The 25,595-nt window shown below is 37.1% G+C and overlaps 1 protein-coding gene across 7 annotated transcripts in view; it reads right to left on the bottom strand.

The window, feature by feature from the left end:
- The window catches only part of Stpg2 (sperm tail PG-rich repeat containing 2), a 239,154-nt gene extending 223,581 nt beyond the window's left edge, over positions 1-15,573 (bottom strand). The window contains exons 1-6 of one of the 7 annotated variants that reach the window (XM_048333474.1): positions 15,123-15,573; positions 12,055-12,167; positions 10,605-10,760; positions 8,565-8,729; positions 1,043-1,158; positions 128-239 (exon numbers count right to left, since the gene is read on the bottom strand). In XM_048333474.1, the coding sequence (XP_048189431.1) occupies positions 128-239; positions 1,043-1,158; positions 8,565-8,729; positions 10,605-10,760; positions 12,055-12,167; positions 15,123-15,231 (771 nt within the window). In that variant the 5' untranslated portion in view covers positions 15,232-15,573. The remainder of the gene's footprint in view (positions 1-127; positions 240-1,042; positions 1,159-8,564; positions 8,730-10,604; positions 10,761-12,054; positions 12,168-15,122) is intronic. The other 6 variants (XM_048333473.1, XM_048333476.1, XM_048333479.1 and 3 more) reach the window with 6 other exon arrangements.
- Between the last annotated feature and the right edge of the window lie 10,022 nt (positions 15,574-25,595).

The raw sequence follows: 25,595 nt of genomic DNA, 5'->3' as shown, positions 1-25,595 counted from the left end.
GACCACTTTTGCAATACTTACTGAGTTTCCCAGGTAGTAGACTAAGAAAATCTAAAAGGAACTTTATCTTAATGAACTTGATGATGTTAGAATCTGGAAAAATAAAAATAGCTACTTTTCAACTTACCCTTTTTTTCTCCTGCAATGTTATTAATTCATAAAATCGTGGGAGAAATAAGGAATAACTTTGTTGTTGATCTTTCTTGACGTTAACATTTTCATAATGCAGTGTCTTTTCCCTTTAGAAAATTCAGATGGAAATGGAGTTTTGAATTCTGAATATGTATTTGTTTCAGCAAAAAAGAACATTTGTAGAAACATTTCCTGCTTTAGAAGTTTGTAAAAGTATCAAGATGGTAGACTAATATATTCAAATTTATATAAATGTATTTCTTATTGTAGCTAGTTGTTCTCAGAGCATTATTAGATAACTGTTTGAACAATGATTCCAAAATGAAAACAAAATCTGACACATCATGAACTGACATTAAAAGCTAAGAAAAGTTTTCCATGTACTCTATTCACCAAAGAAAGTCTATTTAGGCTATTCTAACTGTGATGATTTCCCTTTTGGACATGTTTTTATAATTGTTATTATAAAGGTAATATGTAGAAGGGGTGCACTTACATAAGTAAAGAATATATTCTTCTTGGAAAATGTCACCCCCTTCCCTTGCTCTCCCCCAGTGGGTGACAAAGTTTTATTTAGTATTTTAGTCTTACCATTGTATTGTTCTGAACATGGTATTTATCCTCACTGATCCTTGGATTTTTCAGATACTATAGCTAAATCAATAGTAATTATACAAAGACCCATTGTAAGCACTAAGTTAAGTAATATATATACAGTAGGTGGCACAGGATCTGCCTCATAAAAACAGCAATATTTGCCAGATGGGTTGCTCCAGAACATAATACATATTAGAGGTTTTTAAACTAATTTTCCTTCCTTACAGTTAAGGAAGTCTAGTCTGTATTAATACAATACAATTTAGTACGAACAGCCTTAAAGGTACACGTTTTTGTTGTTGTCATCACTTACTGGACTATATCATACTGTCCAGGACCAGGACCGGCCTGTACCGGTAAAAACTGCCCACTTCTAGAAGATGTCCCGAAATGTACACCTTTGTATTTTAGAGTTGCTTTGGATGCATCCTTAAACGACAAAAGAAAGAAAGAAAGAAAGAAAGAAAGAAAGAAAGAAAGAAAGAAAGAAAGAAAGAAAGAAAGAAAGAAAGAAAGAAAGAAAGAAAGAGAGAGAGAGAGAGAGAAAGAGAGAAAGAGAGGGAGAGAAAGAGAGCGAGGAAGGGAGGGAAGGAGAGAGGGAGGGAGGGAAGGAGAGAGGGAGGGAGGGAAGGAGAGAGGGAGGGAGGGAAGGAGAGAGGGAGGGAGGAAGAAACACAGGCTCAGTAAGTTATGAAACAATGTCTTAAGTCTAAAGCTAAAGGATGGAAAAATACAGATTCATGGGTACTACTGATAAATGCTATGTTCATTTACACATCACCAAATAAATAAATAAATAAATACCATAAAATGCTAGAGTGCTATGTTAAACTAAAATAGTGAAGAGTAACACTGGAAGAACAATAGTTTCTCTTGTAGGAATTCTCTTAACCTAAATCATTCTTAATTAATGGGAATGTGGCTTAGTGGTAGAGTGCTTGCCTAGCATGCATGAAGCCCTCAGTTCAATTCCTCAGCACCACATAAACAGAAAAGGCCAGAAGTGGCACTGTGTCTCAAGTGGTGCAGTAGTGCTAGCCAGGGACAATGCTCAGGCGCTGAGTTCAAGCCCCAGGACTGGCAAAATTTAAAAAAAAAAAATCATTTAAAACTTCTTTTAAAAAATTTAACTAATGGTAGAAAATAAACTATATAGTTATTTTAATTCATTTGAAAGACTTTTTTTTTTTTTTTTTTTTGGCCAGTCCTGGGCCTTGGACTCAGGGCCTGAGCACTGTCCCTGGCTTCTTCCCGCTCAAGGCTAGCACTCTGCCACTTGAGCCACAGCACCGCTTCTGGCCGTTCTCTGTATATGTGGTGCTGGGGAATCGAACCTAGGGCCTCGTGTATCCGAGGCAGGCACTCGGCTATATCCCCAGCCCTCATTTGAAAGACTTTTAATAAATTATATTTTATTTTATTTTCGCCAGTTCTGGGGCTTGAACTCAGGGCGTGGGCACTGTCCCTGAGCTTCTTTTGCTCAGGGCTAGCACTCTACCACTTGAGCCACAGCACCACTTCTGGCTTTTTCTGTGTGCGTGGCAATGAGGAATTGAACTCAGGATTCCAAGCCTTCTACCACTAAGCCACATTCCCAGCACCAATAAATTATATTTTAAGGTAAGTTTTATTAAAACAATTACTATACATTGAATAAAATGCCCTAACATAAACACATATTTTAATTATATAAAACAATGTTGCAAGTGTTCTATATGACTATTACTATTTCAGAGTGGTATAAGTGATCATCATTCTAACGTAATGAATGCAATAAATAGCAATATTAGTAACAAGAACCTATCAGTTCAAACCTATATCTGACACTGCCTCACCCAAACATTTCAAAAGAGGTACATGAAATAGACACAATTATCAGTGTCAGAAATTAGAAGGAATTATTCACATGCCAAACACTAACAAACTTTAAGAAGACATAGCACAGCCAACTAGAACTGGAAAAGGCTCTGCACCAGGCAAAAGGAGCTGCCTGAAAAGTAGCTTGTTCTTAAAAGAGTCAGTGTAACTTTGTATCCTGCATCCAACAGGGCTTAGCACAAGAGACAGCCCTCCTTTTATTCAGTGTCATGGGTTTGAACTACATGGGCAATTTCAATGATAGAAAGAACAAAAATTCCTATGAATGCTGTACTTTACCTATACTTAAAAGCAAAATTCTGTAACTTTACAGATTTTTTTTTACTATTTACTGTTCTACAATATAGCCATGTTGAATATATTCGATATTTTATGTAATGCAAACAAGAACATATCTAATTACCATAACTTACATCACAAATCAATATTTTAAAAGAGTACCTTGAGATAGATGGGTAGACAATGATGGAAGAGGTGACATTGAACAAAATGCATTGTACTCTTCAATTAGTATGTTAAATTGGAACCCCTTTGTACAACTACTTAGATAATAACAAAAGCAAATCTTGATAGAGTACCCCTTATGTTACAATTTTTGGCCTTAAAAAAGATCATATCAAGTGTCTTTCAATGCTGGGAATTGAGCCTAGGCCCTTGTGGATGCTACACAACTGCTGTATCACTGAGTTATCCTTTTAAGTATGTGTTACGCTTTTATAGTCGAGTGTGTATGTGTGTGTACACATGTATGCAAGCACATGCACATGTGCTTAAGTGCTGGTACAGGGGCTTGAACTCAGGGCCTATAGTTCTTGCTCTACTTTTTCTGCTCATAACTAGAACTCTACCACTTGAGTCTTGAGTCATAGCTCCAGTTTGGGCTTCTTGGTAGTTAACTGGACACAGGAGAGTCTTGGATTTATCTTCCTGGACTGGCTTCGAACCATTATCTCATCTTCCTGAGTAGCTAGGATTATTGGTGCAAAATTGGTGCCTGGCTATAATAACTGTTAGCAGAGAGATTCAGGACTTTGAGAAGAATCCTACGAATCCTTCTTCACATTCACATTCACATTACTGAGATTTTTATTGGCCAACTATTAAACAATTCAAAATGTAATCCAATAAAAGGAAAAATTATAGATGTGTGTGCATAAACATACAAAAAATTCAAAACCTTAGCAAAACCCTTTTCCAGATTATACAATAAAATTTCATTTATTTAATATGTGAGCAACAATTCCTTAATGACTTTCCTTAATGTATTGAGATGAACATCCAATATGAAATTAAATTTATCTTTTAAAACTATAGAAAGAAAACAAAGAATAAATGAATGTACTAAATTCTAAATCACATTTGCTTTTATCTCAAAGGTATTGACAGTACCAACTTCAAGGTCATTGTCAACTTGGAAAGTTATTAGCAAATAAAATATGACTTAATTGAAGCATAACCAGCATGGAGCTACATCATTTTAAGTGAATGCCATAATAAAATTTAAAGAAGAATTATGAACTGCCACTCTCATTGACACTTAAATGAATGAAGAAAGGACTGAGCAATTTTTATCCCATATTGTTCCATAATTATATATGGAAATGGAATTTGTGAAGAATTAACAGCCCAAAGTGCATCCATTTGAACACTAATGGACTGCTTTCCATGGAAATGCCCAGGTACCTTCCCACATGTCATCGTTACCCAAGAGCACAGTGTCATCATGCCAATACTAATTTTATTATGAAGCCCATCTTCAAAAACACATCTATTTCAGACAGTTACTTGGGCTTTTATAAACATGAAGAAGCTAGGGTTTATCTTTCAAAATATACAAATTAATTTACGTAGTGAATTTCTCTTTCTCATTTAAATTTAGCTACAGCATAACAGTTGCTGGCCTCAGTCCTATAGCTCTTGATTCTAAATTTACACTTTTTCAGATATCTTCAGTAGATGTGACTGGATAGTACAGGAAGAACCCCAATAACTACCCATATGTTGCCTTCCTAATCTTCTAATAGTGTTCACACCAAAAAGCTGATCCCACACACACTACTGCCTCACTAAGCAGCTAAAGAGCTGCAAAAAATTATTTGAGCTGGGCACCGGTGTCTCACATCTGTAATTCCAGCTACTCAAGAGGCTGCAATCTGAGGATTGTAGTTTGAAGCCAGTATAGGCAGGAAAGTCTGAGAGACTCTTATCTCCAGTTAATCACAGAAAAAGCCTAAAATGGTGCTGTGGCTCAAGTGATAGAGAGCAAAAAATCAGGGACAGACCCCAGGCCCAGAGTTCAAACCCCAGGACTGGCAAAAAAAAAAAAATATATATATATATATATATATATATATATGAAATTTGAGTACTATTTGATTTAACATTACTACAGAATCAGCTACCTAGTAGCCTGTGAAATGTCTACTCTTTGGGAGAAACAGAAGAAAATAATGCCTTCAGTTACTAAGCTTTGCCACTCAACCTCAAGCTCTCAAATTCAAGATGAGGACTTCTCAAAAAAAAAAAATCACAACTCAATTCCAATTAAACTTCACTGAATCTTTTTGAATACTAAGAACTATGCCTTTAATTTATATGTAAATCTGTGTTTTACATAACTTGTTTTCATAAATTACATTTAGATTTTTATTCTACTGAGTACATGCTGAACTGACTCAGTAATTACTAAGACAGGTTATCAAATAAATTGAACCTATTGTGAAATGAATTTTCTTCCTTTTCTCTATTTTCTATGAATAATTTATCCAGAAAGAAATAAAGTTTACATGTCAAAGTAATGCTTATTCATATGAGAAAAAGACTTCATACATCAAGGAAAGCTTGGAGGCATTATTCTAGACTTAAGATAGATGATACATTTTTCCAAAACAGAAAAAAAGAGTTCACATAAAAAGACCATTTTAAATCAAGAATTATACTTTGAAATTTAAGAATAATCAAGAAATTACTTATATTAATGACAAGGATCTATGACTATGGTGAAAAAATAAATACTAATTCCACTATATTAAAGTATAGCTTTTCCCCAGGTTATTTTCAGATAAAACTCTAAGCACAAAGAGTTTAAGTAATTTGCAAATAACTACTAAGTGATGAAATCAGAAAACAAACCTAGGCAGTCTAGCTCCATGTACTGAACCTCATATTTTGTCTTTCCCCTTGCAGAGAATATTCTGGTTTCACACCATAAAACTTCAATAAAGTTCACCATAACTTTTTTGCTGTTATAATATATTATATATATATATATAAACAAAGATCTAAGTTTCATGCTTCTATTGATGAAGACTAATTACTAGCTTGCTATTAAGATATGTTAGAAAAAAGGCCTGAAAAACCAAGCATGGATTAGAGAAAAGAATGAAATACTCTTAAGACAGAGTCTCCATGGACAGACAAGAGTAGAGCTTTCTAGAGAGAAAACAGAATACATATACTATTTAGAGACACAACAGAAACATATTATTTTTATCATTTTTAGACATTATTTCTTGAAATAGTGTCTACTACCCCTTCCCTCTTGCCTCTCTTTCTGGGTTTGTCATTATATACATGCTGGTGAGTTTGACAGTCTCTCTCGGGTCTCTGAAACTATGTAAAGACAACAAAACCCAAATCTCTTGGTGCTATAAAAGAAAAAAATGGGGAAGAAACTAAAATAATCTACAATAATAAAAATGAAAATTTTACTAGATGAATCCAGCAATACATTTGAACTGCATAACAAAGTATCAGTAAACTTGAAGATAAGTCAATTATTAATTCAATCTGATGAAATTGGGTATCCACTTTGTCTTAAAATAACTGTCCAAAAATATTTATAAATTGAAAAAATAAAAAACTTAAGGGAACTAAAAACACCCACCCCTAGTAACTATTACCAACTACAAGATAAGCAAATTCCATCAAGACTCGGGTCAAAATATACCACTTTTATCTATTCATAAGAAAATAGACCAAACCCAAAAGTAGTGCATCTTTCCTCACAATAGCAATCCCGAGCCTTGCAAGAATCAATGTTGAAAAAGCAAGGAACAGGGGCTGGGGATATGGCCTAGTGGCAAGAGTGCCTGCCTCATACACATGAGGCCCTGGGTTCGATTCCCCAGCACCACATATACAGAAAATGGCCAGAAATGGCACTGTGGCTCAAGTGGCAGAGTGCTAGCCTTGAGCAAAAGGAAGCCAGGGACAATGCTCAGGCCCTGAGTTCAGGGCCCAGGACTGGCAAAAAAAGAAAAAAAGCAAGGAACAAATGAAGAGAAGTTCCAAATTAAAGGCACCTAAGGGGACATGTCAAATCAAACACAACTTGTAATACCAGACTGGACTCTAAACCAAGACCTTTTTTCTATATAAGATATAATTGACATAATTGAGAGACATATTCTGAGATCTGTTGACTAGATAATAACATCACATGTACAGAATTTCCTGACTCTGATAATTGCATTATTGTCATAAAAGGGAATGTCTTACACTGAAGTCTATAGGGTATAACTAGGCATCATGTCCAAAATGTATTTTGAAATGGTATAATAAACAATATAAATATATGAAGAAAAAAATATTAATAAAATATTAACAATTGTAGGACCTGTGTGATTGACATGTGGATAATATTTTTATTATTGAAACATTTCTATAAACTTTGATTTTTTTATTCTCTGTGTACAAGTGGAAATGGAACCAAGAGGTTTGTTGAAATTGGTTTGGGAAGAGGGGAGACAGGATAACCGACAGTGACAGGAAGGTGAATACAGGTACATTGTATGTATATAGGGATGTCAAAATGAAATCCATCCCCTTTGTGCTAAGAAAATATGCAGTGGGGAGGGAACTAAAAAGTAAACTCATGTTTTTTTAAGAAACATACAAGTGGAGGAAAGATATGAATTTGGTCTAATACATACATATGATTAAATCTGAAAATAAAACTCTAAATGAAAGGGCATCATATCTACTGATAACATTTATTTAATTCTTTGGAAAAGCAGGTGTAAGCTGGGCACCAGTGGTTCACACCTGTAATCATGCGAGGATCAGAATTCAGAGCCAGCGCAGGCAGAAAAATCTGTGAGATTCTTTCCTCCAATAAACTTCTCCCAAAGAGCCAAAGGTTGAAGCTGTGGCTCAAGTGATAAGAGGGCTAGCCTTCAGCAAAAAAGCTCAAGGGGGGCACCCAGGCCCTGAATTCAACCCCCAGGACTGACACAGAAAAAAAAAAGAACAGAGCAGATGTTATGATTTATATGAGAATGGTCATAAAAACAGCATAATAAAAATTTTAAGAGAGAAATTGAAGTAATATCTAGCAACATATTTAAAACATTTTAAAATACAACTACCTCAAGTATAATGAATTGTTTCATGGGTTTTATATGTGAATATATGTGTATGTGAATATATATATGCATACTATGTATATATGTGTACATGTATATAAATGGGTGATGGGTACATGCATATCCATTATTATTATATACTATGTATTCAATTAATTATATAAGTAACAATAAAAATACTTTAGGAAAAAGATGCTAATAATTCAATTTTAGACCAAATGGTCTAAAAACTCCCCAGATTATCAATTGCCACAAACCAAATGGCTTCTAATGTTTTGAGCTTAAGTCCAAAGACAAAGATGCCTACTAATAAATAACTAAAGTATACTAGGAATGAAGGTCAAACTAAATACTGAGAATATAGTTACGATAGATGTCTCTTTAGAATTTCATTAACTCTCCGCTTAATTGTTGCCATTTACTTTACTGGGATTTCTTCTTCTAGATCTTATACAAGTATTTTAAAAATCTACTGCATGAAGTCACTGAAATTTGAGAGACTATTTGTTATGGCAGTCAGTAAGTATTATGTGAATTAAAACAGTCATAACTAATCCTCCAACTGTCATGAGAAAAACACATTATACTTACAAGTTGAGGACTGTAGTAAGCAGGACCTAGTGTGCTATCAGTACAGGGTGGAGAGAGTCTCTTGATACTTCCATCATCACTAATTTCATAACCATGTGACTGTCTATAGGAAGGAATTGAAGGGATATCGAGACTTCTGTTAACTGTAGAGGGTCTTGAACTTTTCTTCAAAGATAAAATATTTTACAAAGATGAAAAAATATTTTGTTATTTATTCAAAGGTAAAAGGAAAGAGAACAAAAATGAAATATCAAAATTTACTAAAAGCCAACTATTAAATATTGACTTAATAGATTCTATAATATGAACCAAAAATGTACTTTTTGTGAATGTAGCTTTAAAGAATGAATTCACAATTTAACTCATAAACTAAGAGAGTGATACTAGTAATGCAACTTAAGAAGCAAGGATTTGGGCTGGGAATGCAGCTTAGTGGTAGAGTGCTTGCCTAGAATGCATGAAGCCCTAGGTTCCATTCCTTAGTACCACATAAATGGAAAACGTGGGAAGTGGTGCTATGGCTCAAGGGGTAAGAGTGCTAGCCTTTAGCAAAAAAAAAAAGAAAAGAAAAGAAAAAGGAAGCTCAGGGAGAGTGTCCAGGCCCTAAGTTCAAACCCAGGACTGACCAAAAAAAAAAAAAGGAGAAGCAAGGATAGGATTGACCTCATTTTGGTCAGCTATTTATCTTTCTTAGTAAAGACAATGTTCCTGATTCTTTAAAAGCATTCTTATAGCCATCTCAGAAACGTTCTTATAGCCACGTGTACTGGCTCATGTCAGTAATCCTAGCTACTCAGGAGGTAGTGACGTGAGGACTATAATTTGAGGCTAGTCCAAGCAAAAGGTTTGTGAGAGGTCCATCTCCACAAACCTAAGCCGGATATGGTGGCACACATATGTCACCCTATGCTACTAAGCTCCTCAATGTCTTTACTCATATGATTTTCTGTGACTACAATTCTTGTGATTACATTGTCAATCTTTCTTTAAGACGGGGTTCCCTATTCCTCCAAAGACTCTACTTTGAGTTAATAGTAAACCCTTTGTTTTGACTCTAAAATACGATTGCAACTGCATTGTACCATGTTTCAATCATTATTACTCAGTTAAAAACATAAATCTCAAGAAGCAAAGCTTATCTTCTATGTGTCACAAGCAGCTAGCACTATGTCTAGCATACAGTCACTCAGCAAGTTTGATAAACCTTTAACATAAGCAAGTGAATATTTACTTTATTCCTACACATAAAATATCTGATGTTTAAATACAGGTTATTAAACATAACTTCACTATCACCATACTGAGATTATCCAACCAAGGACTTAGCCCTAAAATATAAATTCCTAAACAGTGACCTGATTAAAATATACTTAACATGGGCTGTTAGGATATTATCACAAAAGGGAACCACTATAAATAAAATGTGACCATGCCCACTAAGTATTATTTATTGTGAATGAGTAGGTCAACCATTTTGATGAATCCTCAATAAATTATGTCTTTCCATAAAATAGCAGTCCTCCCTAAAATTCTTACAGCATTTAATTACATGATCATTAAATTACCACCTTTCACATGTTGTCTTGAATAACAATCTACCAATATGTCTCTCCTATCTAAATTTCTGACTTGCTTGTTTCAGCTGTCTTATTTCATGACATTTTGGTCTTATGGTTTGGTTTAGTATAGGGTTTTTGTTGTTGTTGTTTGTGGTGCTAGGGTCAACTGCAGAACATCATACACACTAGGCAAGTGCTGTACTACCTACATCCATGGGCCAGGGAATAATGTTTGTAATTTCTCCATTTTATTAACAGAACTTGGAACAGCCTCTGAACTTATGTAGACTACTCTTTATATAAGTAAACAGGTAGTTCTTTTTAAATCATCCTTACATCCTATACACTGTGGACACTGGAAGTTATTACAGATTTATCAAGAATAGAAAGGCTACCTGGGAAAGCAGCTAAATAGAAGAGCTTCTCTATTTGATTTTATCTAAGAGAAATATCATTATTAAGCATAATTTAAAATACATACAAACTGAAGTTGCTCTTTAGCATCTAGTAATTTCTGGTTCATATGTAATGAACCAGGATAACAATGATTATAGCTTGCAGGTCCTGGATTATCTGAAATAATCTTCTTAAAACGTATTTCTCGGTTTTGTAGACTGTTGCCTCCTTTTATATTACTCTAAGATAAACAGAAAAATATTACTAAATAATTAAAAGTGTTTTATAACTAATTCTTATTTCATAAGTATTCAATATTAATAAAAGTTTTAAACCTCAATCTAAGGAAGTTAAGACCATGAACAGAAAACAGTTCTAGTAAGAGGATAATGAGATAACAATTACAACTTTCAGTTTTAACCTCAAAATTGGACTAATATTTACTGTAGGTACAACATTCTACAAAAATATCAAAAAATGTAGCTTTAAAACAGGAATCTAAGACAGCATTTGCCAAAAACAGTTGCTATAAAACAGAAGGGGAAATTGCATGTCTTGCAAGTCATTGAAAAGTTTACACTTCCAAGATTTTGAAATGCTAGAATTCATATTACAAGGAAAAGGCAAGCTTTCCAAGCTTGTTTAGTTATTTTCATATATAATGCATTAGATAGTTCCATGGAATTTTATGTGTGCTTACCAGAAAAACTTGATTTGATGCTGAGATTATTTTTAAGCATTGTTTAATGAATAGTTAGCACACATTGGAAGGAATCCTCCATGGCTCATCACACCACATATCTCAATTCTAAAGAATCTGAAAACTATCAAGTGATTGGTAATCACTTAAGTGAAATAAAATTCCAAAAGGATAATACACAACATACATTATTATGAAGGTACTGACATTGCTATGTCTATTATTGCTTCAGTCTAATGCTCTTCCAACCGAGCTATTTTGGCTCTGCTATATCTACTATGTTTGAGCATCAATGGGTAGTACCACAGAAAATATTCTGGCCATAGACTCTGGAGATTATGCAGAAACAGAACAGAGATGAAACAATGGCCAAAACACTGACACCAAACCAACTCCTTCACTCTAGTGTCACGCCTTTTGTACATACCTGGACCATTCGCACAGCTTCAAGGAACCCTAATTTATCCAAGAGTATCATTCTCCAATCTCAGGTACTATTCACTACCTGGCAATATTTTATCTCTTATGAAGTATAGAGAATAATCAGAATCATTATAATATCAGAATAATTAGTATAAATATAATAACATATAACAATAATAATATTCACTACCTGACAATATTTTATCTCTTATAGAGTATAGAAAATTATCGGAATAATAATAATATCAAAATAATGAAATGCATTTAATTTGTTATCTGAATTACAAAGTATAGATTGAAAAGAGTAAGAAGATGGCATAAACAAAACCTGAATATGGCAAATGGTAATTCAGAGTATGAAATGAAAATATGGTTTTTATTAACTGAGATGATCATAACTTTATAAATGTACCTGTGATTTTGAAATATTATACTGTCCTGGGCCTGGAAGAGCTTTTCCAGTATTGGAGGAAACAGTAAAAGAACTTTCTCTGGCACTCCAGGAGAGAAATGGTGCATAGCCATCTAGTAAAATAAAATCATAACACTGGCAGATAAGACAGGATTCCAAAGATATCAGAGAAAAGACACTTGAAATACATGTAATCACATAGTAACTCAATGTTAAGATTATAGTTTTAGAACTAGTGGCTAGTCACAGAAGTTAATGCATTAAAATTTTTGAATGCAAAATCCCAACTCTCTCTCTCTCTCTCTCTATATATATATATATACACATACATACATATATAGCATAAGAATCTGTAGAACTAACTTTATTTAATAACAGAAAAAATTATCTAGAGGAAATAAAAGACAAAACAATATCTTTTTTATTCTATTCTATTTTCTTGGAATAAAAATGGCATTTATATTTAACTAATGTAAATTATTTCCTCCTCAGAAGACCTGTTTTATCACTTAAAACAACATATATTGTTGAAAATAATAATTATAAGCTTACAGAGACAACCTAGAGTTGGAGTGTAGAGAAGATAATTGCCTTGACAATATAAAAACTTAATGTAACTTTTCTATAAAAGTATTATTACATCTCCACAGGAAAATTTAAATAACTGTAATGATAGTTCCACAAAAGGAACTTTTCTTCTTATTTGTAGCCATATACCAAATGTTTTAAAGTTAAGGTGACCAACTATGCAAGTTTTCCATGACATGGACCTTTAGTGCTTAAACTAGGATAGTCCTAGATAAGTCAGTATGGTCTGTTGGTCACCTTAGCATTGTGTTCTACATAGTAAATAATAAAGAGTTAATATCTGATAGGCTAAATTGCACCTTCAGGCATTCATTCAACAATATTGAGATCTCTGTTACATATATCACATGTATGTAAGGGTACAATAATGAATAAGATTAAAAACTTGGCTACAAATAGTGGAGAAATGAGGTAAATAAATATGCTACAAACAATAACCAATGAAGGTTCTGGAGAATTGAGTCTAGTGGAGTTTGATTTGGAACATCAAGATAAATTGACGTGTGAGGCACCAAATTCAAACAATAAATCAAACTGACAGAGAAAAAAATTAAGAATATAATAGAGAAAAAAAGAGGAAAGAAATGAGTTCAGTTTGGGAGATATTGAGTTTGAGGCACTGACAGCAAAAGATAAATCAAACTGGCATGAGCAATAAAAGTCAGTCTGTGGTGGAAAAAAAGAGTGGGTTTAAAAGATAAGTTTCAGAGCCACACTGACAGACAGACAACAGAGTATTCTTCACACAGAAAACAGAAAGAATTAGGCCTTTAAAACCTTCCGTGGTAGTATCTGCACAACGATCACACTTCCTGATATGGCTTTCCAGTATTCTGATTAGTAGATAAGGTCATCCTTATTGACATAAGCACATAGACTTAAGTTTGGGCTCAAGGACCCTTAATGCTTTTGAGGCAGATGAAGCTCCTCCATTAAAGAAGCAATCTGGGAAAGATAACATCACCCTACTTAAATGTTAACACAGAATGAATATAGTGAAATAATATTCAGCTAGAGAGGAGTATTGTTTATTGTACAAATAAACTTAAGCAATGGGCTGGGGATATAGCCTAGTGGCAAGAGTGCCTGCCTCGGATACACGAGGCCCTAGGTTCCATTCCCCAGCACCACATATACAGAAAACGGCCAGAAGCGGCGCTGTGGCTCAAGTGGCAGAGTGCTAGCCTTGAGCAGGAAGAAGCCAGGGACAGTGCTCAGGCCCTGAGTCCAAGGCCCAGGACTGGCCAAAAAAAAAAAAACTTAAGCAATGATATACTTAGCACAATAGTATCAAGAGCAGTCATGTTATGAAAGGAATATGTTTTATCACAGTATAGTAGGTCAGTTGTCTATGGGGAAATTTTACTTTGATAAATGTGAAAAAACTAAGCACAACATTGCTCCTACTCATGAAAGCAGAGCAGCTTGGTCATGTCCCTTCTAGGTTGCAAATCCTAAGTAGAAGAGATTCTTCCTCATCAAATGGCTTTAAACCAAGGTAAAGGAGCTACTAGCATATTAAAGTAAAGTAAGCAGATTGACCAAGTGGCTAATACAAGAGAAGGAATTAAAAGAGAGAATGGATGGGAACAAAATATCTGTATTTAAAGCTCCAAGATCTCCAGCTCTTGTAAAGTTCAATGTAACACGTAAATGATATGTCCCAACATCTGTTCTTGCCATATCATACTATGTATAATCTACCTGCTACTAAATTGAAATAAGTGTGTACACTTCTGCATAGTCCAGTGCATTAGAGGTCTAAAAGATAGGTGAGGTACAGATGGTAGGTAGCTGCTTGTAAATTATCTGGCCTAGTTGTTCAGCAGATAGTTGACTAGAGATACCTATTTTTGTTTTTCTCTCAACTATCAGCATAGTATCCCTGAATGCCATTAAAACAATGTGGCTGTTCAGTGTTCCCACACATGGAGTTTCCTTGTTGCTTTCATAGGCCAACTAAGTATGGTCCTTCAAAACAGTTCAAGGGCCTGATCACACATTACTTAAACTGTCTTCTAAGCAGAGTGAGCAATTAATTATGGATGTCTAATTGTGCTGTTTGTGGTTCATAAATCTTAATTTTATTTCAAGATGCTTTTTTTTTTTGAGATCTTGATGTTATGTAACTGGGTTAACAACTGAGAATAGTGGAGTCAAGATCATGATTTCTGTCCTGAAGCAATTCACAGTATAGTGGGGCTTCCGGTATTTTGACAGTAATTGCAACATAGAATCAAACGTGTTGATAAAAAGAATATTAAGAGGCCAGAAGAAATACCTGAGGACAGGTAGATTAGTTCATTTGCACTGATTCTCAAAGAATTAATAGGAAATGGCCAGGTGAAGGCGGAAGACAGGGCCTACGAGGCAGATGTGTCCCTTCCCCGGCTTGTTCCGTGTTCTGTGACTAGGAGGGCGCGGTAGCACCTGGCTTTCCGCGAGCAGGCTGCGGGGGGACGGCGCCTCGCGCATCTTACCTGCCACCTGCTCCTTGGGGAAAGGTACCTGATAGGAACCCGGACCCACATGCGCCTCGGTGCTGCCCCCTACGGCCAGCCTGAGCAAGCGGGGCGCGCGGTCATACATGGCGGGGGTGGGCGGGGCCGGGAGGCTCACGCCCGGCCGCTAGGGGCGCTACGGCGCCACCGCAGGCCGACGCCACTCCGGGACCTGAGGAGGAACCGCGGGCGCCCGGGAGCCGGCAGAGGCCCCAGCTGCCCCGCCCATCGTGGTGTCAAATGGTCCCACCGGCGATTTCTAGCCCTACCGTAAAGTGAGTGGGGCAGAGGGAATGGCTAGACACCCAGAAACCACACGACCTTCCTGGCCCACCACCCTAGAGCACAAGCGCCTCCCCTGGGAGGGACTTCAGGAAGCCGGCGCCCCCGACCTGCTGCTTCCGGCTCTGGCTCCGCCCATTCCCCCGCCCCCGGAAGTCTGAGGACTCCTCCTCTTTCTCGCTTCCCCCAGCACCCCGGGGTCTCTAAGAGAGTTGGGTCCTGCCTTTCCAGGCCGAGCTGAGGGAGTGTGTCCTGGGCGCATGCGCACGGAGCCTAGGCCCTCCCAGCCGGCCCACCCCGGCCCTCCAGCGCCGCAGGGGAGAAGGTGTGCACTGGGCCCCCGGGTGCTTCTTCTCCCGGGACTGCTTCACCGTGCAAAAACAGCCCTAAATGCACCAGTGAGAGAAGTGGCACCGTGGCTCCAAGGGGCAGAGCTCTAGCTCTGAGCAAAAAGAGCTCAGGGACAGCGCCAGGCCCCACGACCGACCAAAATAAAATTAAATAAATTCATAACTAAATCCAGATTTTGATCCTATCCAACAACTAGCGAGGACACCTTCTCTATGTACTCTACCTAGAATATATTCCTATTTTAAACAAACCTTGAGAGGAGGGTGAAGGTTAACTTGACCTTGAACCCTTTCCCCTGGCAGGGAAGAAACTTAGCAAAGTGTGGTTGAGCCCTGGGACTTAGTTGGATCCCCAGCACAGGCAAAATAAAAACAATTGAAGCAAAAGGGAAAAGATCAGGAATCACAGCGGTGAAAGAGAAGCGCAGCGGTGCAAAGCAGAGCCTAGGTTAGCCTGGTCAAGCTTGCCCTCCACTCCTGTTATACAAGCTACCTGGGCAACACAGGAGATGCACTCCTGATTTTGACCCAGCCATTATCCAAACTGCTCAGAGGGAAAAGCTGGCCACTGGAAGCAGCTTCAGGTGCTGCTGTGATTAGATGCCAGGCAGTATCCATCCCTCTCTGTTCATAAAGCAAAATGAAGGTCTTGCAAACACCCTGTCCACCCCACTAATCCAAGTCACCTAACTTTAAGCTTCTGCATAGGGCCCAAGAACTCTATGTCAGAATCCACCTTTAATAGTCTCGGGCTATTTTCCATCAAGAATCCTATCCGGTGTACAGAGAGGGTAATTTGATCAAAGTACATTATATTGTATATATTAATGTTACAATAAAACCCCATTGTACATTTATGGTAGTAAAAAGAAAAGAACATGACTCCATGGCTCATGCCTGTAATTCTAACAACTAAGGAGGCTAAGATCAAGAGGATCAAGGTTTGAAGCTATCCCAGACAGAAAAGTCTGGAGCACTTCATTTCCACCTAACCAGCAAAAAGCTAGCTAGGAATTGTAGCTCAAGTGGTAGAGTGCCAGCTCGGCAAGAGGAAGGCCCTGAGTTCAAGTCCCCATACCAGAAATACAATTAGAAATAGAATACTTTTTCCTTTCTAGCTGGTAGGTAGTTGTAGGATTAACTTGTCTTAAAAATACTAATAGGTATGAGGCTGTTCTTCACTGTTCTCTAGTGGAAAATGACAAGCTCTAACAAGCAAGAATATAATTGATGTTTAAAAAAATTAACATATCAGTATTTTGGAACTCTTCTTCCTAATAAGAAACTACATAAGAATTAATAATATTCCATGTTAGGTTCAAATCTCTCTGTAGTCTTACAGTATCTCAATGTTACTTTAACTTCATTTTCCCTAGGTGTCACATTGAAAAGAAAACACATATTTCCTACCATAGAAAGAAAAGACTCTAGAGGCGACAGGAGAAAAATCCGGAGTTTTTCTAGGATTATCTAGTGGCATTTTTATTAGTTGTGTATTAGTAAAAAAAAAAAAAAAAGCACTATTTCTTTTTAAAATGTGTGAATGGAATGATATAGCATATTACTTTTCCTTCTAAAAAAAGTAAAATGAAGAGCAAATAACAGTTTTTGAAAATACATTGCTTTCAAAAATTTACAACTGGTAGATGGGGCACTTAAATTCAGATTGTTAAAATGGACACTACATGGGTCATGAGTTCAAATCTCAGGTGTCTCGACTTATAAATTCTTAATCTAAAAAAAAAGGACATTTTATTCTCTATTTTATGGCCACTAAGACATTTCTTATAGTTTTAGAAGACTGTTGTCACTGTGTTTTACTACAGTTAGATACACATTTCAATTATATACACATACCATATCAAATTGATTTATAGTCCTCATTAGTTAAGTCTTCTGTCTAATATCTAACTGCTTTAAAAATGATTGCCTTACATTTACCTACATTTGATGAGGAAGGAGATTTGTCACATGATATAACACAGATGAATATAACAACAGTGGTAAATGAAATAAGCCAGTCACAAAAGGTCAAATAACTGCATAGTTCCACTGTACATAGTAGCTAAAGAAATCAAAGACATAGAAAGAGAAAGCAGAATCGTAGTTGCCAAGGACTGAAGAGGTGGAAAGTAGGACTTGTTGTTTAAGGGCTAAAGAATTTCAGTTTTGAAAGATAAAACAATTCTGGAGACTCATTACATAACAATGTGAATACAGTTAACCTATTTAAGTGTATACTTAAGAATGGTTGCTGGATATGAGTGGCTTGTACCTGTAATACTGTCTCCTAAGGATGCTGAAGAGCAGAAAGGTCATGGTTCAAGGTCAGACTGGGCAGAAAAGTTGGTGAGACTCTATCTCAAAAATATCCATCAAGGGGAGCTGGGAGTATGGCCTAGTGGCAAGAGTGCTTGCCTCATATACCTGAAGCCCTAGGTTCAATTCCTCAGCACCATATATATATAGAAAATGGCCAGAAGTGGCACTGTGACTCAAGTGGCAGAGTGCTAGCCTTGAGCAAAAAGAAGCCAGGGACAGTGCTCAGGCCCTGAGTTCAAGGCCGAGGACTGGCAAAAATATATATATATATATCCAACAAAGGACTGGGAATGTGGCTTAGTGGTGGAGTGTTTGCCTAGCATGCACAAAGCCCTGGGTTCGATTCCTTAGTACCACATAGACAGAAAAAGCCAGAATTGGTACTGTGGCTCAAGTTGTAGAGTGCTAGCCTTGAGCAAAAGCAGCTCAAGGACAGTGCCCAGGCCCTGAGTTCAAGCCTTGGGACTGGCCATATATATACTTCTTAAAGTTACATGATTTTTACTATGAGTAAAAATAACTTGCAGTTACATGTGTGTTTTGTGAATTCAAAGGAATTTTATAGCTCGTGGATAGACAGCTGCTAATTCAACTCCCCAAAACACAAGTTACATTTAGACAAAAACAAGGCAAGTCACAAGATGCTAGGTGCATAATGTTTAAATGTAAGTTACTAGTTAACTAGGACTAAGAGAATAGGCCCAACAACTGACACAAATGATATTGCTATATCCTATGTACAGCATAAGTTAAAAGGTTCAGAAATTTTTAACACACTGTGGTTTCAAAGAATTCATTGTTTCTGCACAATATATTATAAGGTACCCAAAGGCTTTACCCCTTTGTTTCCACCTACACATTTTTTAAAAATCTGAAAATTAGAAGCCAGAACAATTGGCTCACGCATATAATCCTAGCTACTCAGGAGACTGAGCTCTGAAAAGAAAACAGAAAAGTCCACAGGAATCCATCTCAAAATTAGCCAGCAAGATGCTGGACTGGAGGCATTGTTCAAGAGGTAGAGGGCCAGCTGTGAAAAAAAAAAAAAAAAGAAGAAGAAGAAAGCCAATCAAGAGAATGAGGCCTGGGGCTGGGGATATGGCCTAGTGGCAAGAGTGCTTGCCTCGTATACATGAGGCCCTGGGTTCAATTCCCCAGCACCACATATACAGAAAACGGCCAGAAGTGGCACTGTGGCTCAAGTGACAGAGTGCTAGCCTTGAGCAAAAAGAAGCCAGGGACAGTGCTCAGGCCCTGAGTCCAAGCCCCAGGACTGGCAAAAAAAAGAGAGAGAGAGAGAGAGAGAGAGAGAGAGAGAGAGAGAGAGAGAATGAGGCCTGAAGTTCAAGCCCTAGTACCTTCGCAGAGAAGAAGCAAGGAGAGAAAGGGAGAGAGAGAATTAAAAACAATTCGGTCTCCAAAAGTAGACAATTCCAAAGTCATACAGACCCAGATATGGACATTGAATAGTTTTCTATCAATCAACTCTAGCTACTAGGACACACACACACACACACACACACACACACACACACACACGTTTTTCTCTATTGTGTCCCTTATATTTCCTATTTATCCTAATGCAATAAGGTTCATCTTTTCCTTCTCTAATTCAAATACATACAAAACTCTGTCCCCCAGAGATCAGAACAGAGCTTGTGGAGGCAATACAGTAGACTTTAAGAAAAGCAGGGAAGAGAAGAAACTTCAGTCTCCATGATCTCATTCCTTCCCTATTCCTCTCCCCATTAAAGCACCCAATCCACACAGAATGAAGCTTCTTGTAGCAAATCTTAGAACTACTTGGAATGACCATGCTAATTCCTAGAAAATAACTAGGAATTTTTTTTTTTGCTCCTAGAATATTCTTTTAGAAATGTGTCTCAATTTTATTCTCACTTTTGTATTATTTATCTTTACATTCTTTATACATATATTAGGCCTCTGACAAATAGATTTCTAAATTCATTTTAATTGGTCACATTTAATATTCTAGAAACTGAAAAGTCTATCTTAAAGGAAATACAAGTTGTTTTTTAGTAAAGGGCACTAGATGGCACAATTTCACCAATTTATGCTAATAAGTTATTCACTCTCATTAATTCTCATCTAAAATAATTTAATTTTATAATTTCACCTATATAATGCAATGGGAAACCTACATAACAAGTAATAGAAAAGTTTTTGAGAATATACACTTTCTAATACATTTATTTTATGTCTATTCATAAGGCCAGTATTAACAGTTCTAAAACTAGATGAGCAATTTAAGTAATCCAAAGAAAATAATGGTTTCTCAATAATAAAATTTTAAAACATGCATACTTATATATCATAAAAATTAATTTCTATCAAGAATATATTTTATAATATGATTGACATATAGTAAGCCGATAATGAAATTTAGTGACCTAGTGATTCCATTGGCAATGAATGCTTCAAAATCTGGTATTAGAATAGACCAGTGGCTCGTGCCTATAATCCTACCTACTGATCTGAGGATTGCAGTTCAAAGCCACCCCAGGGAAGAAAGTCCGTGAGACCCTTATCTCCAACTAGCCACCAGAAAACTGGAAGTGGCACTGTGGCTCAAAGCAGTAGAGTGCTAGCTTTGAGTGAAAAACCTCAGGGATAGCACCCAGCCCCTGAGTTCAAGCCCAACAACTGACAAAAAAAAAAAAAAATCTGGTATTAGAAAGACCATATAAGAACTCAAATCTCTGAGTAACTTTTGATTAACTTCTTAAAGTAATCATATCCAATTAGGACCTGCTTGTATTTTAAAATAAAAAATTAATTGAAAAAAAGACAAGGATGGGGATCTATCAGATTTTATTTCCTGTTGACCTTTCATTTGTTAAGAGTATTACATTCATAGCAATCCTAGATCTGTCTAATACATTCATTATCCCTAAATCTCATTATTTGTAGAAATTTTTATCAGCTCTGAAGCCTCATTTGGGCATGTAAAACAGAGAGCAATTCAACCATATAGGAAAATGTATACTTCACCTGAACCTCTGATTCAGACTCTTGAAGGATTCCTACCTTACCAATTTCATGAAATCTCGTAGCTGGTTCAATCCACAGGGCTAAATCCTTACTTCAGAGGATCTAAGAGGAAAGGGCCCCTGTGTAGATATTCATGCCAGATCAAAAAAAATTCTCTTTAGAATAAATGCTTTATCTTGGGTCAAGATAAAGGTCACACATGAAAAGGAGAGAACAAGCAACATTCGATATGAAGGAATGACAAGCTCTAACCCGATTTCCCTTCCACCTCAACAACCAGACAGAGCAGAGCGGCAGATGAGGAAAGGGTCGGAGAGGAGTGAAGCTACCTGATTGCTGTGGAGGAAATCCTATAGCAGGGCTAGACATCATTAAGAGTTGATGATGCCATCAATGGCTTTTCGATGGTAATGTGAGGTGGGCAATGATTGCTTATAGAAAATCATTCACAGACATCTGAGATGACTACCAGTGACAGCTGGATCAATGTCCTCTATAGCTACCCTAATTCACATACCATTGTCACATAAAGACCTGCCAGAAAACCCAGACTGTGTCCATCATTCAGCTATCACCTTAACAAGTTCAACAGCTCTGTCTTTAAAATAATTTACTGTAATAGGATGGAAAACATTTGTTTCTTCCTAAATGCTAAACTTAACATAAAATCTGTCCTTTTTGTCTCCTCTAAAATAATGTTCAGCCAACACACACAATTATGCATTGTGAAAAACACGCAGGAAAACCGAGTATTATATGACATTGGCATTCCTTGGGAGACGCATCATAATGTGGGTATATAATGAATATTGTGGTTCATTCCCCAGTGTTTCCATTCATCTCAAAAGGCTTATCTGAGCAAAGTACAGTACTTCATTCCCCTTGTCAGTGATCATTGGTTCAGAAGAAAGTTGTGGTCAGCAGATATGTCCCTGCCCCTGCCCTACTCCCCAAAAATGTCCCACGCAGGTCCCTTAAAACTCTTAGATAGAAGTGGATGTCATTTCCATGATTAGGTTGTTATAGGCTTAATCTTCAAATAAGGAGAATATCTGGATGGGCCAAACACAAGAAAAGAGAGGTATTCCTAGGAGATGGGGAAGAAAATGGAAGCCAGAAAGATTTGAAGCACCAAAAGGATACAAGAGAGCCACTTGATCAATAACGCCGGCAACTCTGTTTCTCCTGTCTTTTTCTTTTTCTTCTTTTTTATTTTTTTATTTATTTTTTTTTTTTTGGCCTGTCCTGGGCCTTGGACTCAGGGCCTGAGCACTGTCCCTGGCTTCTTCCTGTTCAAGGCTAGCACTCTGCCACTTGAGCCACAGCGCCGCTTCTGGCCGTTTTCTGTATATGTGGTGCTGGGGAATCGAACCTAGGGCCTCGTGTATCCGAGGCAGGCACTCTTGCCACTAGGCTATATCCCCAGCCCTTTTGTTGTTATTTTTGATGGCATACTAGGGCTTAAATTCAGGGCCTAGATACTGCCCTCCAGCTTTTTCGCTCATGGATGGCTCTCTACCACTTGGGCACATCTTCATTTCTGGAATTTGGGGTGGCTAATTGGAGATAGAACTTTCCTGCCCAAACTGGCTTTGAATCATGATCCTCAGATCCCAGCTTCCTAAGTAGCTAGATTACAGGTATGGGCCACCAGTGCCCAATAATCTTACTTAATAAACTATTTAAAGAAAATTGCTTTTGCAATAATGACCATGGTAAGTATTCACATTTCACCAATTATATTCTCAAATGTGTTTGGGACAATACCAAATTGGTGTTTTCCAAAAATAATGTTCTGTTATAAGTTTCAATATTTGTTTAAATTAAACTGCATTCATTTTATCTTAAGAGATTTATATCAACATAAATATATCCAGCTATAGTTACATATATAATATTCATAAAATTAAGAGTTTAATTTTCTTCTTTTTTCTCACATTTAGCTACATTGAACAAATTCAATAGAAGATATGTTTATGATTGTTAGGTCCTCTCCCTGAGGGCTCCATGAAGATGCCCCCACCTCATTAAGTCTCCACCCAGTTACCTGGGTAACCTGCAGACCTGTAGGCAGTTACCTCCCCTTTTCCTGAGGTCACATCCTAATCCACCTGGCCACACCCCTTGCCCCTGCCCTAGATATAAGGCAGGGCTGGGTGGGGGTCTCTCTCTCTCTCCCTTCTCTCCGGCCACGTATCATCTTGGCCACAGGCCAGCAGTTCGGTAATAAACTTTCTTTCCTGCCTGAATACCGCGTGGTGTTCTCCTTTACCGGCTACCTACTTTAAAAACCTAACAGTGATGACATGAAATGTTTAAACTTTATTCAATAAAAGGGAGGATTTTTTTTTTTTAGAGTAGGAAATCTCAAATCTTTGACTATAATCAGAAATTTGCATCTGGACAGTTATGTAAGTTTGAGTACATGGAAAGATAAGAATGAAAATGGAGATTTAAAAGTAAGCATAAAAGAGGCATTAAAACCTTGTTAGTGGGGGCTGGGAGTATGGCCTAGTGGCAAGAGTGCTTGCCTCCTACACATGAAGCTCTCGGTTTGATTCCCCAGAACCACATATATGGAAAACGGCCAGAGTGGACGCTGTGGCTCAAGTGGCAGAGTGCTAGCCTTGAGCAAGAAGAGGCCAGGGACAGTGCTCGGGCCCTGAGTCCAAGGCCCACGACTGGCCAAAAAAAAAAAAAAAAAAAAAACCTTGTTAGTGGGGTTGGGAATATGGCCTAGTGGCAAGAGTGCTTGCCTAGTATACATGAAGCCCTAGATTTGATTCCCCAGCATCACACATATAGAAAACGGCCAGAAGTGATGCTGTGGCTCAAGTGGCAGAGTGCTAGCCTTGAGCAAAAAGAAGCCAGGGACAGTGCTCAGGCCCTGAGTTCAAGGCCCAGGACTGTCCAAAAAAACAAAACAAAAAATAAAAAACCTTGTTAGTGGTCAGTTGACATTACAAGATAATGAGAGAAAAGCAGTGCTTGAAGACAAAAATGAATCAAGAGTGAAGATTTATAAGAAAAGAGGATGAACCAGTGAAGGCAAATAGTAGAATTACTTAGGCATATGGACATTTGTGATTAGAATTAGAATAAATAATGTCAGGGAAACCTGACATTAGAGAGGATTGAATTTTGAAAAATGCTCATCCAACAATTAGAAGCAGAAGGCTCTACTGAATTTGGTGAACTGATTGCATTATTTGATCTCAGGAAAAATATTTGGGGTAGGAGATGAGGAGGGTGGGAAGTGGGCTGAAACCACATTGTGGTGCATTGAGCAGTAGGAGGGACACTAAGTCTTCCCCAAGACAGGAGGAAGGAAGGAAGAATGAGTGCAGATGTTTATCACAATGGAAATATGCAAATGTAGGCACAGGAAAATAATACAACAGCAGGGTACCTAAGCTCAAGTGAAGTAACTACAGAGGAGAACAATGCTTGAGAGCTTTCTTAAAACACCATCTTATACAATCAGAATGGTCGTTGTGTCCAGGAAATAGATAGCCAGACCTCAGATGCCGCTGTAAGTAAAAACATTAATGTACTTTGTACAATTGTCAGGAAGTGTTTTCTAGTGGGTGATCTCCTAATTATTGGGTAAATGGGATTATCCCTAAAGAGTTAAACTATATATTTTCATAAGCTTGATTTATAGGCAAAATCACATGGCAGAATTTCTGTCAACAAGATTTGACTATACATTATTGAGTATACTCATGTAAGTAATGGTCATATATATCCATAAAAAGGAAAGAGAGGTGCTGATCAGCTATAGACATAAATTACTCAGGCAAGTCCACTTAGGCAAGAGGATAATAAATATGTTTGTCCTATTGGCAACCTGGCATAAGGATTCTCTAGAAAAACAGAATAAAGATGATGTGTGTAGCAAGGATTTTGTTTTAAGGAACAGTAAGGTTTGGTATAGCCAAACTCTGCAGAATAGGCCAGAGGCCTGGGAAGTAATTTAGTCCAAAGTCTGAACTAGCTGGCAGAATTTGTGCCTGTGTTTTGTCTTCTAGGTTTTCAAACCCTTCCTGATAAGGACCCCAAAGTAACATTATAATGAAAAAGAAAGTGTCAATATCAGTTGCTCTAGTTATACCGGAACACAGATTTTTTTTAATTTTTTTAGCAAATAGGTAGAATGTGCCATCTCTTACAACCATATTAGTATTTCCATCAGTTTCTCCTTCACATGAGTAGTGTACTTATTTCAGCAACTTAAAGGTGGGCACATCCAATGTCATACTGTTATTTAAGAGCAAGCAACCGTGGAAAGAAGTAAAAAGTAAGTTGGTTACGTTTATACTGCTTGTGAGAATCAAAATCCCAAACTAACATGAAGAGCACTCATCTTCATGTAAATGACATTTGTGGAGAATTTCCTGGGTGGTAGATCTAGTCCTGGGTACTGAAGAAACAGGAAAATCAGAAGATGCCATCCACAGTGTCAAATTTTGTCTAGTGCAGAGGT

The sequence above is a fragment of the Perognathus longimembris genome, chromosome 24 (genome assembly GCF_023159225.1).
Source record: "Perognathus longimembris pacificus isolate PPM17 chromosome 24, ASM2315922v1, whole genome shotgun sequence".
NCBI classification, from domain to species: domain Eukaryota; kingdom Metazoa; phylum Chordata; class Mammalia; order Rodentia; family Heteromyidae; genus Perognathus; species Perognathus longimembris.
The sequence above is the reverse complement of the archived record's forward strand: the minus strand, read 5'-3'. Positions and strand labels throughout refer to the sequence as shown.